The 21,322-nt window shown below is 39.3% G+C and overlaps 1 protein-coding gene across 1 annotated transcript in view; it reads left to right on the forward strand.

Annotated features, from left to right (window-relative positions):
* SLIT3 (slit guidance ligand 3) overlaps positions 1 to 21,322 on the forward strand; it is a 474,289-nt gene that overhangs the window by 11,748 nt on the left and 441,219 nt on the right. Inside the window, exons 3-4 of the mRNA XM_064671611.1 lie at positions 5,742 to 5,813; positions 8,367 to 8,438. Of these exons, the coding sequence (XP_064527681.1) occupies positions 5,742 to 5,813; positions 8,367 to 8,438 (144 nt within the window). The remainder of the gene's footprint in view (positions 1 to 5,741; positions 5,814 to 8,366; positions 8,439 to 21,322) is intronic.

Here is a 21,322-nt window from a genome sequence, read left to right on the forward strand (position 1 = left end):
CTGGAAAATGGTTAAAATAATAAAACAGATACTGGGTGTGTAAAGACTGCAAAGGGCAGCCAAAAGCTACTCTGTGGGCACATTCACACATGGGAGTGGATTTTTGTCCTTTTGCTGGTTATGGTTCTTGGTGTGTTCCCAAACTAAGAACTAAAGCACTCAAGAGAGGAGGCTTTACTGAACAGCTTTTTGCCTCCAGCTCTACAGTGACTTTCCTAAAAATCAAGAAGGTGTTCCTAAAAATGAAGAAGATGTTTCTTATGGCTCTAAGTTTCTAGAGTGCAGTAGGTAGCCAGGTCAGTGGTGGAAAACATGCATTACCTGTGAAAAATGCAGGTTTCTTCCAGCTCAGGTGCTGAGTGTTTGTGTTCATGGTTACCTGGCATGGTGACTGGGGGCTGGAAAACAAATCCGACAGGAAAACTTTTGTGGGCTGACTCAGCTGTCATTCCAGCTGGTTTGGGTGGACACAGTCACAGAATCACAGAATATTCTGTGTTGGAATGGACCCACAGAGATCACAGAGTCCTTTAACAATGCCATGGCACAGGAAAATCCCTGTTTCCCAAGAATATGTGGAGGAATTGGGCTAATGAAAAATATCAGTAGCTACTCAGATTCAGGAATCCAGGTTCAATCGTTATCACTGGAATTTTAGCTGCCATGTTTTGAATGTTGATTTATCATTTAAAATAAAATCCCTTGGAACGTGTTACAAATTATTCATAACAAAGAATGTGTGCTATAACCTCAAAACAGATGCTCTTAAATATCTTGGAAAACCGTTTTTCTTCTGTTCTTCATGAACTTCTGGATGTTCCATGACTTGTGTTCCAGGTGAGGTTTGTTTGGATGGGAGTTCTAGATGGTGTGCTGGATCCTGATCTGTTGGCTCTTAGGGGACAAGAGAGGTTTTTATTAATTCCTGAGTGCATTGTCATGTGTGACAGAAAATATGTATGCATTCCTTCTTGGAAAATACCAAAAATGAGATGAAGAGAAATGCACCTTCCCTGTAGATTACAGGGAGGGTTGGTTTAATCAAGATTCCTTTCAGAGCATTGGGTTCTGTGCTGATTTGTTTGTCCCAAATGTGACCTGTGTGTGTAGCTTTGAACTCTGGTGTGTGGCAGCCACTTTGAAAACTCAGCAGGAACAGAAACTAAACGTTGTTTGAGATTCTGTGGCTCAAAATGCATATTTACCTTACTTGGGAAGCAGTTGGACAGGAAAGAATCCTAGTGCTGTTTAACTTGGGTAAGAGCTGTCTTTTGAAGTCTATGGCAGTTAATTTTTCCTTAAATACAGTTTCTCTACTGCTCTTATTGAGTTCTTTATTAATATAAACAATCAAATATCTAAGGACTTCAATGAGGTCTAGTGCTCCTTCTCCTCAGATATTTTCACTTTGTCTGCAGTTTTGTTTTGTGCAATGTCTTCTTAAGTTAAAGAAAAACAAATTAATAAATATTTTCTGAAATACTACCCGTCTAGGACTTGTGTTTGTCATTGAAATGCAAAATCAGCTACTGCCCTGAAATTACTGGGCATCAGAGATGTTCAGTTTTGTTGTTAGGAATGCCACTGTGTTTGCCAGATTGGCACCTGAAGGTTCCCTGAAAATAGAGGAAAACTTAGTTGCTCTAGAACACTTAGTGACAAGAAATGGCCTTAACCAAATGCAATTATTCTGTTTCTTCTTGAAGGGGAACTAAATTTAAGCAGCTTCTTTTCTGACCAGAAGCTAACAGGGTTAGCTCTGAAGTCAGATGGTTTTTCAGACCAGAAAAAAAATTTAACTTAAAAATAAATGTACAAAGTAGAAGCTTGTTTAGAGCAAATACACCACTTGCAGTAAGAACATCAGGGTGAGAGTATTTTGTTCACCTGTGAACTTGTGCAGTGCCCATGTATGAGGGGCTTCAAACCAAACCATTACAGAGCTGTACAGAGAGAAAACTGGTTTATGTGCTTTAGTAAGACTTTTGAATTTGCCTTCTATGTGCCTGGAAAAGCATAACTGGGCAGCCAGAGGTAACTCCAAAATGGGCAGTTGATTAGAAAACTCCAAACCTGTAGTCTTGGAAGAGCTGAGGAATTATTTTAGGAATTCACCTGGGCATGCTTAAGATTCACAACTCTGATCAGGGCCCAAACTTCAGATTATCTTGCAGACTATAATTTAGAGAGAGCCCAGCAAGTAGTAAAATGACATCTGATTGTAATAGGAACTCACTATTACTGGTGTTGCTTTGAAATTTTGCATCTTAGTAGTGTTGATTTGAATTTTTGCGTCCTCGTGTATATAAAAGGATTTGAATTTTGTATAAGGCATTTTTATTTAGATGTAACTACTGAATTATTGAGCTGAAGATTGTGCAAGACTTCAACATCTGACGGCTGTTGTTGTTGGCTCTTCTGTCAGAGTTGTGATGTTCACTGTGGAGGTGATGTGGTGTCAAACTCAATTCTGATCTTGTACATCAGAGGAGCAGAGGCTCAGAGCTGGCCAGGATGAGGGTGTGGATTTGCCAAGGTATGTGAGTCTGGAAGGCTGAAGCACGAAGTGTGAAGTGGCAAGTGGATTTACTTCTCAACTCATAAACTTTATCCAGGCCAAGGACGAGGGTGGGGGCTGAGATCAGTGTCTGGATGTTTTGGAAGAGCTGAGTGGCTGAGCAGAGTCATCATCAACTGAAATTTAAGTCATGTAGCAGAGGAAATCTGTGCACTCCTGGCATGCTCCAGAGAATGTTGGTGCTTTAAAATCTGTCTTAAATTCACTTGATTGTCTTTAGAGAAGAGTGAAAGATGAAGCAATTCAGAGGAGTTCTTGTGATGGAGCAGGGTTTGCTCCAGTTGCTCCAAGCATCCCTGTTTATAATAAGTGTGTACATTGTGTGACTAAGTCTCCAGCATCTACAAAATATGTATTGGATTAAATTGTTATTGGAACATAGCAGGACATGTTTATGACTAAAGCTCCCTTTAATAGTTCATCTCAACTCATTTTCATGAGGTCTGGTACCGTTCTAGTCCAGTTCATGTTTCTATTCCCATTTAAATGATTCTTTCCACATCTGTTTTCTTGAAGCTGCCACTACACCTGCACTGACCTTCACATGTTTTATCCTAAAAAAAAAAATAAATTAGAAAATGGTTTGACAAGAGAGACTTAATACCAAGAGCTTTATTAGAGCTGGTATAGATGACAGTTCTGATTTCTTTTTAAGTGAGTGATACCAACCTGGCTGCTGACGCTCCACAAGAGACCTGTGTTCTTTAATGGAGTTTTCTTAGATATTCTCAGGTGATGAGGCAATATTATTTGAATGTGAAATGACAGAGTAGTAGCTGGGCTTGTGTATGTGTGGAGTGAGGTAGATGTGTTGAGTAAGATCCAAGATCTGCTTGGCCCCACATTGTATCCAAAACGCAGGAATTCTGCACAATAAGAGTTTTATGTAGAATTATTTTATCTGGATGTAGATATCTGTTAAATTCACCTTTACAGTATTATTTTCCTCACATCTTTGACTCAGCTGATTTCTTTTCCAAGAAATCCTTTTGGTTCCAACAGTCCTTTTGAACCCTGATGGGTTTGAAAGCCAACCAAGGTTGCACGTTAAGGTTTAGCTCTTTGTAGTTGAAACCCACTGGTGAGCCCATAATCAGCTGCCAAACTTTATAAAGGAAACATAAAATATTATGTTGCCCACAAATACCAGCTGTAAACCACTAATGTCTGCATAGGTTCAGTAACTTCAGAGTCACAAAGTTTAATTGAGTAATGGGGTAACCTGTGGCAATCTGCTGCTCTGCAGCCAGGGTTACACCTACTGTGAGCTGCAGGAGGAAGTTTTACACAGTAGTTCATCACAGTTTTACTCTGTTTTTCTTCAAATGGCAGATAAGCCTTGAGGAAAAACATGCTGGAAAAGGCAAATATTCAAAAGGTAAACACTGTTCTTAAAACAGAGGCAGCAATTAAATCAAAATGGTTTGAGGAAAGTCATCTTCATGAAGAATGGCTCTACTAAAGTTAGACCTTTGTGCAAGTAATTTGACTGACAGAAATGGAAGACTCTGACTTAAATAATAACCTTTGCAAAGGAGTAATAGAATTGATATTATGTGTACAGTACAGACTGTGCCAGTCTGCAGGAGTAGAGGAAAAAGCAATCTCAAGATATGTATTGATCAAGGAATGTTAAAGTTTTTTTCAGATTAGGGAGCTGCAGATTTCACCAGGGGGAGGATGTTGAGTGTGCTTGGGGCTGAAAGCAGAGAGGAACAGTGGTGATGTGTGGGATTGGTGTCTGGGGCTGGGCAGGAGGGGTGGTGTGGTGGAGAGATTGCTGTGTATGTGGCAGGAATGGAAGTTCTTCATGCACTTGTTCAAGCTGAGTAAAGCTGGGCTGGTGATCAGATCTTACCAAAATGCACAAAACCTGTGGCCACTGACACTGTGTTGCCCTGGACACCTTGGCTGGCTCCTGCCTGCCTCAGAATTCCAACCAGCTTAGTGCCATGCTTTGCTAGAGCTTCTCTGAGATAAAGGCAAGGGAAACCTTGTGATGGAATGCCATGGAAAGCAGGGGGGGAACAATATACAAGTCCAACACAGGCTATTTTATGTGTTGCTTGCTCCAGATGTAATTGTTTGCAATGCTCCCTGCAATCAGCTCACACTGGGGCACCAGTGAGTGGTTAATGATGCACCAGGGGGGAAGGACTGAACTGAGAACAGAAGAGGAAATTACGCTGGAAAATCTGAAAAATGTAGGCAGTGATTCAAAGGTAAAAAGTATGATTTAATGGCAGGGATAAAGACAAATGGAAGAGAATGTTGGTGCAGGCAGTGACAGTGCCCTATAGATGCTTTGGTTTTTTTTTTTTTTTTCTTTAATGGATCTTTTTTAAATATAGTTGACATAAGGCAAATAAGGATACTGACTGTCTTGTTCATACAGCTAAATTGTAGGAACTTTCCCTCCTTACTTTCCATCTGTGCTAAAGAAAATGTCTTCCTGACAGGAGAGTGTGCTTCTTGTATTCTAGGAATATGTCCTGTGCTAAGATGCATAAACTCTTAAACTTTATAATATCTATCCTTAAACCATTTTATGACTTCAGGATTTTATTAGTATTATTTTCATGTCTATCAAAACCCATCAGAAGTAGAATCCAATATTATTAAACACTTTAATGTATCACATACTGCTTTAATCCTGTTAAAGAAAGTGGCAAACTGGGACCTATGACACCAGTAAATACTCCAGTCATCTGAGTAGGACTGCACTTAAGGGTCACTGAACTAACTTGTCCTCACTCTGTGTGGCCTAAGTTTTTGCAGCAGGTTGGACTCACTTGGTTTAGAATAACCCCAAAGTCTGAGCTTAATTTAGGGGCCTAGGACTCATGTTTCAGCTGTATTATACCAATTGGGTCTTGAATATATGCAGCTTCTTACAAGATTGTAGTCTTGGAGGGAGAAAGAAGCTTTTAGTGAGCATCAAAAGCAGAAATAAAAGTGGAAGAATCTTCGTATATGAGAGCAACATAGAGGAGGAGACGAAATGCATCGGGATTGATGACTTGCTTTTTGAGATTTTAATGGAAATGTTCATTTGTACAATATGAGCAGCTGGGAGATGCTCCAGTGACTGAAATACTTTCTGCTAATGGAAATTTGGGTGTCAGTTATAGTGCCTGAATGCTGCTTTCTTTTTCCTCTGCAGTGATCTAGAAAAAAACAATATCACAAGGATCACGAAGACGGACTTCACGGGGCTGAAGAACCTTCGTGTCTTGTGAGTATAACACAAAATTTGTCTTTTTTTTCTTTTACAAGACTGTTTTAGGGTGTTACTACTGAGATGTCCATAATTCTAGAGAGCAAATGGTGGTAATTTCTGCATATTATTCAGTTGTTGTTCTTTTAAACCAGGCAACTGGAACAGTTTGTGATGTGAAACAGTAAATTTTAGTTCTGTGCTAAAGTGAGTGCAGTTTCAGAGCTATTTAATTCTTTACCACTGGCTTTTAATAAATCCTGTGGTAAAAACTTTGTCCACTATGCAATCATTGATGCATAAATCAATGATATTGAAACACTAGCAAATAGGACGTTGAGATTTTGGTCACTTTAAGGTACAGTGCCATTAATAGCACTTTTGCAGAAGATTTTGCAGGAGTTCATTAAGGAGAGGTGTAGAAGCTGTACACAAGGAAACCTGTGAATTTTTTTAGTCTAGCATGCAGTGATACAAGTATTTTAGGTAGTGCTGTCTCATGATCTCAAAGTATCAGTCAAGAGCTTAACCACGCTCCTAAATGGGCCTTGAACATTGAAAGGGGAAACAGGAATTTGTCATTCCTGGTTTCCTGTTTTCTCTTACCTGAATCTCAAACAGCACCACTAAGTTAGTGATGAAGAGTTGTCCTTTGAGTAGCTTCTAAAATAAGTCCTTAAAACTGCAACAGTTGAACTGTCACAGTCATTTAGTGATAATTCAATTAATTATTTAAGTCCTGCAAAGGCAAGTCATTTCTTCTGCTACCTTAATGCTTTTGAACAACTTGTTATATACTAAGGAAACACTTCAAATGTATTGGAAGACTTTGTGTTCCTGTGATGTTTCTCTCATCTCTAGCAGTGGAGTTGTTTAGATTTCCTTGGCTCCCATCCCAACTGTCAATACCATTTTGGGAGTCTATTAAAATACATGAACTATACTATATTAATGCCAGTAGTTGTTTTGTTTTTGTTGGGTTTTCATACTGTCAGACATTGTCTAACGCTGCTGCAGCCATTTATGCCCTTAACAATAAGCAAAATGTACAGCTGCATTTTTTATATGAATTTTTTTGTCCTATGTTCATTACGAGTTTACGTAACTCATTTGTTCAGCCTTGCAGTAGTGTGATGTTTGCCACAGAATTCATTGGGAATAAAACATCCTTCAGATTTATCTTAATTTTTTTAGTTCTTATTCATAATTCTGGAATTCTACATTACTAAACCCCTATTGTCCCTCTTTTTTTCCCCCCCCATGTATGTTGGGGGTATGGTGGGAAGCACAGAAACATGCAGCCTGTCCCAGTGATCCTGGTCCTGTTTGCAGACATCAGAATGAGGACTAGAAACAAGTGACCTGCAACAAACTCATAGAACAGACAGAAAAAAAACTCTTCTGGTCTCAAACAAGCAACATGGAAAATATTCCTTTGTGCACCTTTTCCTTTTATCCCTCATAGCTCCATCTTTTTTCCTTGGGCAGTTTTTCCTCTCCCTCCTTTTAGCAACCTTTTTGGTTCACGTGTTTGGATTTTTTTTCAGTTTTGTGTTTTTTGACCTTCCTACATGGTCTTAGCTGTGGAACACTCTCTTGCTGCCTGTCCTCTGTGCTGCTCTCCTGTTGAACAGCTCTGAGCATCCTTGGAAAACTGAGGGCAGAGGAGTGGCTGTTGAGAACAGGCAAGGAGAGTCCTTTTTCCCTGGTCTTCACTGAGCCCACACTTACTGTGTGTTAAGTTCTTCCTTCTTAGCTTTAGCTAAAACCACATGGAACATTCAGAGATGTTTAGTCCCTGCACCCAAGTGCTCTTACAGAGGCAGAAATGGGGCTGTGCTGGAAGGCAGCACCAAGGGAGGGAAAAGCTCAGCTCAGTGGGACTGTTGGTATTTATTCCTTGGCTTCCACTTCACCCACAGAGCATTTCTGCTGTGTAAATGAACAGTCATCCCCTGCACACTGTAAATCAAAGAGAAGTCAGTCTCCTTTGCTTATAAACTTATCCCTGTCTTGGTTTCAGGGTGTGGAGCAAAGAGGATCAGACAAAGTGGAAAGCTGGGACTTGCCCCTTGTGATTTTACACCCTGAAGTTGTGTCACAGAGCTGCCTTGGCTCTGTTTCTGGGGGAGATTGAATCCCTTTGGATTACTTACCAGAGTTTGCTCTGGAGAACGCCTGAAATCTGTGCAGAACAAAGTCTGGACACAAAAAGTACATCTGCACTGAGTGAGCTCCTCTTGTGGGCTCCAATATCTCAGTTATGTTGCAGAGGAACATACTGAGGATGTAACAACCAGGCTCTAGACCAACACCTTTCTGAGCAAAGTGGTTATGGTTATAGAAGTTTAGAAACAAAAATGTGTACAATCTGGCAGTAAGGAGGCAATTTTGGAGCAGTTCCCTCTCAGTGACCAAGAGGAACAGTGCTGCTCTGTCCAGGCTTTAAAATAATCTCCAGTTACAACTGTTACTGATACTTCTGTGAAAAGCATTTTTATAACATGTGAGGAGAAGTGGGGAAGCTCTTATTTATTGTGTTAAAATTAACTGGTATTTTTGGAATTGCAGGCACTTGGAAGAAAATCAGATTAGCGTGATAGAACGTGGAGCTTTTCAGGATCTGAAACAACTGGAAAGGCTGTAAGTACCTCCATTTATACACCTATGGAAAAGCTCCAGTTTTTCTACCTCACTGTCAGTGGCCATCCACAATATTTCGTGATTATAAAATTAACCTTCTTTAGGAAAAAACAGAGATGAGCACCTGCCTAAATTAAAGTGTTCTTTTAAATACTGCTGAATTTGTATTACATGATGGCTAATAACTGAAATAAATGTAGAGGTGCTTGCCAAGAAAACAGAACTGGTGGCAGTGAAACCAAAGCCTCAATAACACTATCAAATGGATGTTATGTGGGCAACTCATAAAATTGATATGTGGGTGAAAAGATCTTTTATCATTATTTCATATCATTATATATATTTTTATTTTTTTATATATATATGTCTATGCTAATGGAAGTTGGGATTCTCAGAGATCCACAGTATTTCTAAAACTGCCTTTGTACTTAGTTTTCTGATGAGCTTCATTTCCCTTAAAGCAGCATAATGCCAGTGACAGCAGTACTTTCAGAGTATCAAGCAAGACTTACAGAACAGACTGTAGATTTCCTCTGCTTTTGATAGCAATTAAATTTACTTAGAAAAGGTGAATGTAAGTCTCCTAATGGAGAATCAGTTTATAGAAAACTAGTGGCCCTGCAGAAGTATAAACTTAAAAAGGGCAAAAGTAATGCTATATCCAGCTGCTGCTCTGAGCTGGGTGTGCTCTTGGCTTTATCATGAAACTGCACTAATTCTGTCTTCTTATGGTGGGAGCAGAACAAAGTCTCTGTAATGCTGAAATACTTTGGGGAATTATTCTTTGTTAGAGGTAGGTGACAATATCACAAGCTGGTTTGGAATGCAGGGGGTTTTTTATGCTTGATTGGGAAGTGTTCTCTGCCAGGCATTTCTTGTAGGACTCGTTATTTTCTCACTGATATTTTTCCAAAGCAGCTTTCATGAGTTAAGTGCCCACTAGCAATTGTTCAGGAGAAGTCTGGGGTATTGAGCAGATGTACTAAAGCTGTTTCAGATGATCTCAGGATTAGTTTTGCATTTGAGTTGTTTAACTAGTGCACCGAACTTTGAAAATTAATTTGCTCAGGATTTTTGTTGTGCATTAGAAAGCTCGGCTTATGGCAATAAAGGAGATGAATTTTAAATTCTGATTATAAGCCATTTTTACCTATATTCCATTAGAAAGTACTTTTATGAGCAAAGTTTTGCCACAGCTGATTTATTTCAGTAAAAAAAAAACAACCAACAAGACAAAACCAGAGATTAGTTTTCTAAAATTAAACAGAGCCTGACACTGTAGAAAACAGTTTATTCACATTCTAACTCATCTTGGAGAGTCAGTATCCTAAGTAAGTCCTAGTTTTAAGCTTATATTTGTGTGTATATACATATATATGAAACTAAATCTTTCTCATATTTCTATATAGATAAAGATTCATTTAGTTATGAAATGAATTTTGAAACAATTTCAAGAGAAGGGCTGGCAATTAGTAGCCAGAAACGATACTCAAGTGTCAACTTGACATTTTCTCTGTCAGCAAATGAAAACAATGTATTTTGTGAAAGCAGAAGTTAGGAAATATGATACCTTTAATAGTGTCTCTTTAAGTCTGTGATGTTTGAAAGTCTTACATTTTTTTTTTTTTTTCCTCCTGTGAGAACTCTTAACTTGGCCTGTTGAACATTCTGCATCTCTGCTTCTCTTTTAGGATTGCCTGTCATTAAAATATTTCCTAAATTAATGTAGTATGAGAGGGAGGCCTGGAAACTTGCAACTTTTTGGGATTTTAGCTTAAATCACTTTTAGGACAAAACTATAAATCTGGCTTTTTTGCTATGAGTCAGTAGGCTTTGGAGAACGAACTGTGGAAAGTTTGGCGACACTTATAAAGGCTAAGTTGCAACATTTTAGGTGATATTAAGGCTGTTTTACTAAGTATTGTCAAATATTGCAAAATGCTAATGAAGAAAGTATGCTGGTTGCATTTAAAAAAACCAAGAAACTGGCTTTTTTCCATTTAATTTCTTTCAAAGAATGAATAAAAATTGCTTATATTGCTTTGATTTTTGGAATAACGTTCTTTTTGATCTATCGAAGTGAATGAAAAAGCAATCATTAACTTATTTTTAAACAAAGCAGCTGCATTGGGTCAGACTTTAAAGAACAGGAGTAATTTCTGTTCCTGGCAAAATACCATATATAAAGGTTTTTCATTCAAAGTAAGAGAGGAAGTGTGTTGTTCCACTTCTCACCTCATGGCAATCATTTGAAGGGCCATAACCTTGGGTGAATGTTGTAGCTCATTATATTTTCACTTATCTGGGTATGGAAGCAAATGCATTGTTATGATCTGATTAAATTAGCAGAATTTTGTTTGCCATGTCCTGCATAACCCTCTAAGTAGATTTTAAATGAAATATTTTTAGAGCTGTTACCCACTGCTGCCAAATGCACCGTGGGGATGGTCCTCCAGTTATTTGGATTTTACTCTGGGGTTTTTTATGTGGGATGTCAATGCTCACAATGCCAGTGAAGCAGGATATTGTCAAAATTGTATCTTGGCTCAAAGTTTGGCAATATCAGTTGAAGGAAGCACATCATGCAAGGTTTGATAAAATGACAGACAACATGCAGCTGAGAAGTGAAGCCTTGGGGAAGGTAGATGCCACTTCTGACTTTGGAATGTTTGTACTCAGCTTTCCAAGCCTGCAGGAATTTTAACCATTGCTTCTTAGCAAAACTCAGTGTTTTCAGTGTAAGTTATCCTGTTGAATCCTAAGATTCAGAATCCTTGAGAATGACCAGTGGTTCTCAGCGTGGAAAAGCCAAAATGTTTTTAGGACTTTTATCGCAATAAGTTTATACAGTTTTATTCCAGAACATAAAGATGAGTGGTGAGGTAGCTGACCATAAAAAGTCAAGCAGCTGAGACAACACTAACAGACATAATTTTTGCACACAGCTTAACTACCTCCTTCTTTTTACACTCTCACTGAGCCTCAGACCAACCAGCTCCTGGGCAGTGTAATCCTGGAGAACTCCTGGGTCAGTGTGACTGCTCTGAGGTGCTGGAATGACTTCAGTGTCTCCTCTCAGGCTGCTCAGCTTCTCCCAGGATTCTCTGGCCATCACAGTTCATGTGCTAAGGGGATCAAGAAGTAACAGGCTTGTGGTAGCCCCAAAGGATGAACTGACACTTCTTCCAGAGCCAGATGTGTGTGACACGTCCGTGTGAAAAATGAGGCAGGATATGAGACACCAAAGTAGCTCTGAAGCTCCTCTTTCCAAAAAGTGCTCCTAATTGATGAGGGATGATAGACTGTGCAGGGCAGATATCTGCATCTGTTCAGTAAGTGTTTAAGGAGCTATGGAAACATTCTGCTGAAACCTGGATGTGCCAGTTGCAAAGTTTGATAGTCTGCCCTCCTTGCCAGGGCAACAGTTTTACCCCAGTGTGTGTGCCTGGTGTACAGAAGCTTTCAGAAACTGTAGCTCTTTTTTTTTTTTTTTTTCTATTACTTTTCAGTAATTTTTTCCTAGTACTTAACTGTGAAAGGTCTGACTTCCATCCCCTTTCCCAGTTTTGTTTTCCGTGGTTGGATGCAGTGAGCACATGCCCATACAAACAGAGGGCTGTGCTGGCACAAAGTGTTAAACCCAAATCTATTTTGGATTTTAGCGTTTCAATTTCATGCTTTGCTGTTGACGTTGTGTATGGTTTTAAGATAGAATGATTATGAAATTTCGTATGCCAAGAGGATCAAGAAGCAACAGGCAAAACTGGTGGGCCTAAAAGATGAACTGACATTTCTCCCAGAGCCAGATGTATGTCACACATTTATGTGAAAAATGAGGCAGGATATAAGACACCAACAGATCCTGACTTTTCCACGGCCAACTGCCAGAAATTGTCACGTAGCTGTATAATCTTCAAAAGACTGGACTTTGGCTGATGGCTGGTTCTTTCTACTCAAATTAGTGTCTTTAACTAGCATAAAAGATCTCAACATCTGAAAGCACTAAAACTGTGTTTTTGTTGTTTAGAGGAGGGGGGAAAATGTATAAGCATGGCCAAATCTTCTCAAAGTTGGGAAAAATAATTAGCTTTGAGAAAGAAGCAAAAAGCTAGAATCCAAATTTTAACCCCAGCATATACATTGTATGGTTTTGGTTTTGTCCATGTGAAGACAGAGGTTAAAATGAAAATTATATTTGACTTTTAACTGCAGAGATGCTACTATGTATTAAATCTTTGTATGCAGCTTCTTAAATGCTTCATTAAGGTATTAAAGTATATTTATTTGGCACAGGGTACTGCAGAATTGCTATTCCAAAGATGCTGAGGAGAAGAATAAATTGTTAGGTGATGCTTCACAATCTGGATTTCATAAATTGAGATTGAACAGGCTTTAAATAAATCATGTAATACAAAAAGCATCTTCCATAATTACCACGCTGAGAGGAGAGGTTGGTAGGTGCTGCAGAGCAGTCAGCAAAGTAATAAAAGCATTGGACAGTTCTTTGCTGTTCTGAACAAAAGCAAATCTTTGGCAGCGTGGACAAACCCCCAGTGTTTATGCAGGGCTTGCAGTGTGTGCAGTTTGGATGTTTTTCTGGGGCTGTGTACACTGCACATTTAAGAAGCCATATGGATCTGTAAAGATGTCAGACAGTTTGAATGTAACCTTTCAGAAAAAGAGCTTTATTGTTTTCTGTCTCCGTTTCCCTTTGTCATTGTGGGTAACATATCTAATTGGAAATCCATGCTCATAAAATGCTTATCTGTAAAGGCAGGAGAACAAAAACACACTGAAATGGATTTAAAGCTGTGATCTGATGTTTAATCAATTTTATTACTTGCATACTTCCCTCTTCCTTCTCAAACTACCACAAGTCAGTTGGTGGAGGACCAGGTTTGCTGCCAAGCTGCCCAGGAGCTGCTGGTGCTTTAGAACTGCTCAGGTTTTCCCTGTGTCCTGCTACCAGGACAGCTCCTCACACTCAGCCTTGCCCCTCTGGGGAGGGTGTGAAAGGTAAATTGGAGGCATCTGGAAGCTCTGGTGTCTCTGCAGTAAGAGGGTTGGCTTTCTTTGTGTTCAAACCAAAGACAGTGGCATCACCCCTGACTCCTGAGGAACTGGGTGTTCCATATGTCAAAACTTGAGTTAGTCTTTTCTGCTGGGCAGAATTACTGCAGCAAAGCCCACCATCACTAGGGTGGAACCATCCTGTGCTGTCTAATCTGAGGTCCCAGTCTGTGTCAGTGATGTCATCTTGTGTAAATGAGGGAAAGCAGTTTCTGTTAATAACTTTAGTCCCATGTCTTTTGAGAAATTATTCCAGTCAAAAAAAAAAAAGGGAATCCTGTAACCAATACCTGACAAAGGAGTCTCTCTTACCTTCCCTTTTCAAGAAAATTTAACATTGTCTTTCAAATGCTTATCTGTGTGAGTGTTTACATTGTGAGGTTATCCAGCATGAGGAGCCAGAATGTTTTGGGTGGGAGTATCTGACCAGGTGCTGTTGGTTTTATTCCTGGATTCTGACAGGACAATCCTGGAGAATGGAGCACTCTGTGCTGCAGAATCTTCCCAGTATTATTTGAGTCACTTCCATTCCTTTTCACTCTCCAGTCTGGGGTTTGTCCAAGGCTTCCCTTTCAGACAGTGTCTTTGAAAAATCCGTGGCAAAGCTATGAATTTGTTTGGAGGGACTGTTTGGCTCAACCTGCATGGTAAAGTCTTACTACTTTGCTGAAGAATTGTATTGTTTTGGAGTGTGAGTCTTCAGTTTAAAGTGGCTATATTGTATTTACTGCTTCCTGTTATTATCAGTACTTTATCTGCATAGTTTTCTGAGCTTGATAACAATAGAGCAACACCCTCATGTAACAACTTTCTAAATTCACAAGTTCCTTCATCAGATTATTGCACAGTTCCACAATTTGATGCTGATTCTGGCTCAGAACCAGAAGACCAGAGGAAGGCTCAGTCTCCTCTCTCAGCTGTACTCTGGAGGGGTGTTCACTTACTCTTTCTACAGAGTGCAGAAATCATACTTATCAAAGAGATCTCCACTGAGGGCTATTAAATACACTAAGCCTTCATCCAGATGAGAAAAGGTGGGAAGCTGGCAGGGCTGTAGAGGAGAAGCATACCTTCTTGCCCTCTATAATCTCCATATTGGCACTGGTGGAGGTGGGATACAGAGCTGGCTGGACTCTAAGGCAGTTCCAGTACTGGATGATTTCTGATTTTCATCTGCTGCAAGAAACTGAGCTGCTTATCATGTTTTCCAAAGCTTACTCTGCCTCTGCTGAACTGGCTGACCACCATTTAGGTCTGAGGGAAATGCTGTCCTTTCCATGGAGAGGGCTGAGATGCTTTGGCAAGTTGTGCTGCTTTTTCCTGCCTGGAGCAGAGGTCCTTAATGGACTTCCAGCTGCCCTTCATCCCACTCTGGATATCTGAATTTCAAGAGCTGTCAAGTCACCAGTAAGGAATCCCTGTTTCCTGTAAGACTTGCTTAACAAAAAACCCAGGCAAAATCAGTAGCTTCCCTGAGGAATGTGACTGATAAGGAGAAGATAAAATAGTAGATGTGAATTTTATTTATTATATATGATGGAAACTGCTATACAATATGCAAATAGTGTATTGCTGAGCTGTGTGATCAGTGCCTGAGTTTACATTTAGAATCACACAGGACAAAAAAACAGTAGCAAGGGCAGGATAGCTCTTGGTGTATCTGTATGGAGGGTGTGTTTCTACAAATAAAAGAATAAAATAGATATGGACAGGCTGAGTGTGAGTAGTGCACTTCAGTCAGTCATTGGAGAGGAATGCAAGTATTGTATCATATTGAGTCACATCTTGGCTCAAGCTGATTGCTCACCTTTGTTAATTCTTGGAAGGAAAGAAGGAAGCTCATTAATTTTATATTGCTTTTGATTCAGTGTTATGTGCCGCTCTTGGCTCAAACAGCCAAAATAAATGTTCCCAAGATATGGCTCACATACTTCACTTATCTGTCAATACTGTGCTCTGGCTGCTCTGGAAGATTTCACAGAGATGTATTTTTCTGATGCTACTTAACTGACAGTAATTTAGAGAAATGTTAGTCATTTGCGTAAATGATACATCAGATATGCTCAGGAATGATTATTTTTCTTTTTTACTTAAAAGAACTCTCTCTTTGCTGTTCCCACAATTCAGATATGCAGTCAATAAAAAAAAAAAATTGTTGTGAGAGGAGGAGAATTTGCAACTATTAGTCCAAAAAGTCATCCTTTTTGGAAAGGAATGTTGCAAGATGTCTAGTACATACATTTCCATGTAGAGTCAAGCTTCTCACAACAGTTCAGAATTGAAGAAGATACTTAAATATGACCTCGTTTGTGCAGATACCCAGTTCACAGTCAATAATATATTCTATTATGTACATTAATTTTGCAGAACATTTTACTTGATTTTGGCTGTAGTACAGTGGTGGCATCACCACAAGGCTGAGGTATTACTCTGACTTTGAAATTAAAGAATTCATGTTATTTTTCAGAAGGGCAAAATAGAAAGTGTTTTGGGGGGGCAATTTACTATAATCTTAACTATATTTATTCTAGTCATGGTTAGAACTTGATATGCTGTAATATAAATGTACAACACAGTAGGGCTGCAATATATACACACATAGACACTTGTGTAACATCTGTGTCTCAGTATCTCAAGATTAATTAGTGTTTACCTTCTCCTGGGAATGGGGGCTTGCAGGTAGAACTTGTTTATTTTTTGGGAGCCACAGTGGCTCAAGTGCAAGGACAGATCACGAGTGGGGTAAGACTGTGGTGAAAAAAACCCAGCATGAAACAGCTCCTAGAGGTGAAACCTGGGCATTCTGAGAGGTCCCCAGTCTGTGTTTTGCCTATAGAGAAAGTCAATCTCCTGTTTAGTGTCTTAATAAAGCTGTCTGTGGTTCTATTTCAAGTATTCCAGTAGAGTTTAAACCACATTGTTAAAAGGTCAGTTGCGTTTTCAGTGATGTTTCTAAAAATTGACTTATAGAAGTGTAAGGAAAAGCTTTAACACACAAAAAAATATATATTTGGGGCTTTTTTGGAGGTGACTTCGTTGTTCTGTGGGCACTGGAGACTTGAAAAACAGTAAAGCTCAGCCCTGTCATGTGCTCTGATCGTGGTATTACCTCAAACGAGAGGCATCTGTGGTTTGGAGCTTGATGGTGGGGTTTTTTTTCCTTATATTAAAGCATTTAACTTTAGTTTTTATGGAAATTAGTCAAGCATGATTTCAAGCATTGAAAGATGTGTCTTTGCACACAGAGGAGCTGCTGTTTGATGTCAGTACAGGTTATATGCTTGGAAAGGGTTTATATTTCTGATGATGGTTTGAGAAAAAAGTCAAAATTGCCTTGCCTTTTCTATTATCCTTTTAAAAATATGGCAAGCTGTCAGTTTGCCAAACAGTTCTGCAATTGCTGGACTTGAAGTTTCAGGACTGAAAAAGTAGGTGCAGCTGAATTCAGGGAAGAAATCCACAGTCAGCTTGGTAAAACTCACTCCATGTATTTCAGGTTTGATAACGTGTTCCTGCACATCAGAAAGACACTGTTATTGGGACTGTACTTGATGTGAGTGGCACAGACAGACTTAAATGGTAGCAATGTCATCCTTCTACTCTTGATAAGTAACCTTGCATGAGTGCAGGTCTTGTCCAAGCGATCTGGAGGTAAAATGGTAAGAGGAGGTAAAAAGTGTTGAGCAGCTGGTGGTTTGTGAGTTCCCTGCACTACCTCTTGCTTTGAGTTTCTGCTGCACCATCTTTATTTAGCAAGGATTTTTTAAGCCTCTAGCAGTGGTAAATTAGTTCAAAGATTAATCCCTCCTGCTCTTTCTTGCCCATGAGTCAAGTGAATAAGAACTGTATTTCTTTGTGTTTATTTTTATGGGAGTGCTGTTGAAATAAATTTTCAAGTGGTACAGTAGCTGTCACTGTCTTACCCTTTGGGGACTATTCAGTGAATAAAGTAATGAGAAACCACTTCTTCTTTGAAGATGTGTTGAGGTTGTATTTTCTAATTGGGTATGTGCATTTGGGAAAATGATAGTTTCCAATAACTGTTTATGTACTTTGGACTCCTACAGGGCACTAATACCCTCAGATTTCATAGTTTGCCCTGTCTGTAGCACATAATTATATAGTTATATATTACTCAGCCATTGCTGGACAGCCAAGCTCTTGGTTAGTGCTGGTCCAAGAGTGAACTTTTTTATTTCTTTTGTAAACATTAAATAAAAAAATATAAAAAATCTGCCCTTCTTTTCCAAGGGAAGCCATTAACAACTCTGTCAATAGGCCTGCACAGGAGGAGTCCAAACACAGGAAAAGTGCAGGAGAGGCAAAGGGCAGCGAGCAAGAAAGCAGGATGCATGCTTCAGTGAGTGGGGTTTGGTTTGCATTAGTACATCTGAGCAGGGCTACAAAACAAAGAGGTTTATTTTAACAATGTGAAAATAAACGAACCTGATTTCACCAAAAACATTTTCATAGTAGGTCACTGACCCACAAGAACTCGTGGAAAAACAAATTTGGGTCTCGTTTCTGTTGACAAGAGGTTCTGTAACCACAGGATTCTCGAGCTTCTGAGAGCAGTGGTTACAAAGCCAGTGGGATAAGGACACTTCCACTCCAGCGTAGCCGTAGCTCAGCTGGAGTAGCTGATCAGCACTGGACATGACATCAGAGTTCTGAAACATTCTTCTTTCCTGTGGTTTGTTTGTTTGATTTTAGTAGGGTTTTTTATACTTGATGAAGACTTATGGGGGTATTTGGTTAAGCAAAACACTTAAGGATTTAGGAGTTGTTTCTTTCAGATCTGTAGGAAATACTCGAGTGTCTGTGTTACTGTTGGGTAAGAACTTCTGCATTACTAGTCCAGAATTATTTGGATGAACTTTATTTAGCTTAAGTAATTTTATCAAAAGGGTTTTGCTTCTTTGAGCTTCCTCATATTAAAAGGATTATGCTGCTTGCCATCTCAGAAATACCATAAGTGCTGGCTGAATTTCATGCACAGCAATCCTTAAATAATCCTGTTCCTGAGTGGAACGATGATGAATTCAAAGTACTTAACCTCCTTTTGTTCTTGGAGAATACATGAATATGTTGATCTTGAAGCCTTTCTGTCCTTGATGAGATCAGTACAGTCTGGATTTTGCTTTTCTTCTGCCATAACTCCCTTTTAACTGCGTCCACTGAACTGCAGCTCCCCTCAAGCTGCAGGTTTCCTTCTACATAGAAAAGAATAAACTAATCCATTGTTGGCTTCTAGTTAACTGCATGTTAGTATTATGTTCTTAGTTGCTTAGAGATGATTTATTCTCTAGATCTTTCTCTTTGTCAAGGTGTTCTAGTATGAGTATACAAAGAAGAAGAGAGGATTCTGTTCTAGTAGAAGTATCCTGAGAAGAAAAGAGGATTATGGGGTTCCTGCAGATGTTATGGATATTCCATTCACATTTTAATACTCATGTTTGATAACTCTGAGTGGGGTGAGATGTAATGTAGTATATTAAGAATACAGGAGATAAGTGGAAACTCTCAGGTTCTGAAGCACTTCAGAAAAACTGACCCCAGAATTTGATAACCTGCTGGGAAAGTGGCTCAGAGGTGATTACCACAGAAACTGGATGTGCTCAGTTTTTAGACAAGACAGATTTTTGTGTCTGGTTACCTGTGGCTTCCTAGTGAGATGTCCTTTGAGTTGTGATAGGGAATTCCCAGAGTCAAGAGCTGCTTTTTCATTCTCAAATTGAAGCCAAATGTACAGTGTGCTCTCTGTTCCATGCAATTATTTCCTTGTAGCCATTCCATTGGCTTTGAAAGGTGGACCCTTTTTTAAGTATCCAGTTTGACTTCAGGGGGGAGATGCTCCTGCTGGCCTTCCTTTTTTAATAGCTCTGCTTGGCACGTAGCCCCAGGGAGAGGGAGCACCCCAGTGCCACGGAGCATTCCTGACTATATATGGAGAGCGTGGTGAGCCAGGCTGGTATGGGGTTATTAAAACAGATCAAAGAGGGACAGTTCTATATTTTCTGGTAAAAATTGCAATAAAAGTTGTACTTGTGAGTTTTATTCACTGCAATTTCTGACTTCTGGAAACGGTTAATTGGATTAATATAGACTTTTAAGGCTTGTCAACAGGGGCAGCGTGGCTTGGAGATGTGCATGCTAAAATTTGCCTCTTGCTTTCTTCCTAGGCTTTCAGCCCTGACCTGAGAGATTGCTCTCTGGTGTAAGAAAATGGTTTAACCATGTCTATTTTACAAAAATTGATGAAGTATTAGAAGTGATGGACACTTAGGGATAGTCCAGTAGATCATGTTCCTTGGATCAAGTCCTGTTCTTTTCATATAGTCTGTGGAGTAATAATGAAAAAGTAACCACTCATTGTGTATTAGGGTTTTGAAGATAAAAAAGTTTGTGGATTTTGTGTGAATTCCTTATTTTTTTTCATCAGATTTGAAATAAGAGAGCTTACTAAAAGCTTTGCAGAAACTGAGAAGCAGCTTCAGCAAAGAACACCTCTGTGTTGGAGGGTTTATTGATCAAGCTTTTTTAGATTTATTTGAATGATAGCTAAAAAAAAATTTTAGTTCTCTTGTGTTAAAATCTGCAGAAGGCAGATATAAAATGCTGTCCTGCATGAATGTAACTGAGTGGTTTTATAAAGATGCTACTGAGTTAAGAGATTGGGCACATAGTTTGTGTGTCTTCTGGATTTATAGGATTTCCTTGCAGTTGATGTTGTCATTAAGAAACACTCTGAGACTTGAGTCTCTATTCTCATCTTCACTGAAGTTGGTAGTTACACTTCTGTCCATTTCTCTGCCCTGCAGGGCATTGATCACACTTTTTAATGACATTTAGTGAATGTTATTAGGCCCCTTTTTTTGTTTCTTCATGTTGGCTTTGGGAAAACATTGAAATTTAAACCTGTTCCTAATACTTCTTTTGCCAGTGTTTGTTCCTAGCCAGAGAACATGTGTGTATAATGCTTATTAGTGGTTCTACTCTCCATCTTAATGTCAGATTTTTTCATAGGAAGAGATCCTTAGGAAGAAAAAAAAAGCAATGTTATGCTGAAAACTATCAAATGTTATAGAGCTCCCGGTGTGTGTGCTGCCACTTTGCACAGACACATAGTCTGCTCCTGGGAGAGGGGAGATAATCTTTCTCAGTCTAATGAGAAGTTACTAATAAAGGTTATTACTTCTGACAGCTTTGAAAATGTGAACCAGGACCACCCAGTCTGCTCAGTTTGGAATAAGGGATCTCGAGGTTGTAGCTACTGTAAACAGTTTGCCTTCAAAATATGGTCCCTTAGCAACTTCCAGTGGTATCTCTCACAGCTTTTGGAAAGGCTTCTGTAATAACATGTCACATGGATAGAGGGGTTCATTTATCCCACACCATAATCCTGTAATATGGTTGTCCTGGGCTTCCTCAGAGCAACCTTATTGAAATTCCATTATATCTCGTCTGGCTTTATTTCCTAGGGTAGTAATATAAAGAGGTGATGACAGAAAGTAATGGATAAGGTTGGCTTTTTTAATGGGTGCTGCATCTTGACTGTTTTTCCTTGCTGAGAGGAAGTGATACAAAGCAAAGAAGAAGTTACATTAATGAACACAACATATTTCTTGATGTTAATAGGATTTTCTGGTGAAAGCATTGAAGGCAGTTGGCTGTGCTCCTGCATTACTGCTTCCCAAGTCAGTGCAGTTAAAAGAGAAAACTCAGTTACTCCTTGGAGTTCAGGAACTCCTGTCTTTCTGGTTGAGTCTCCTGTTATGCATTAAGTCATTTTTACTGCTTCTTGGTCCCTCCCA

Source organism: Pseudopipra pipra, chromosome 15, assembly GCF_036250125.1.
Source record: "Pseudopipra pipra isolate bDixPip1 chromosome 15, bDixPip1.hap1, whole genome shotgun sequence".
Taxonomy (NCBI): Eukaryota; Metazoa; Chordata; class Aves; order Passeriformes; family Pipridae; genus Pseudopipra; species Pseudopipra pipra.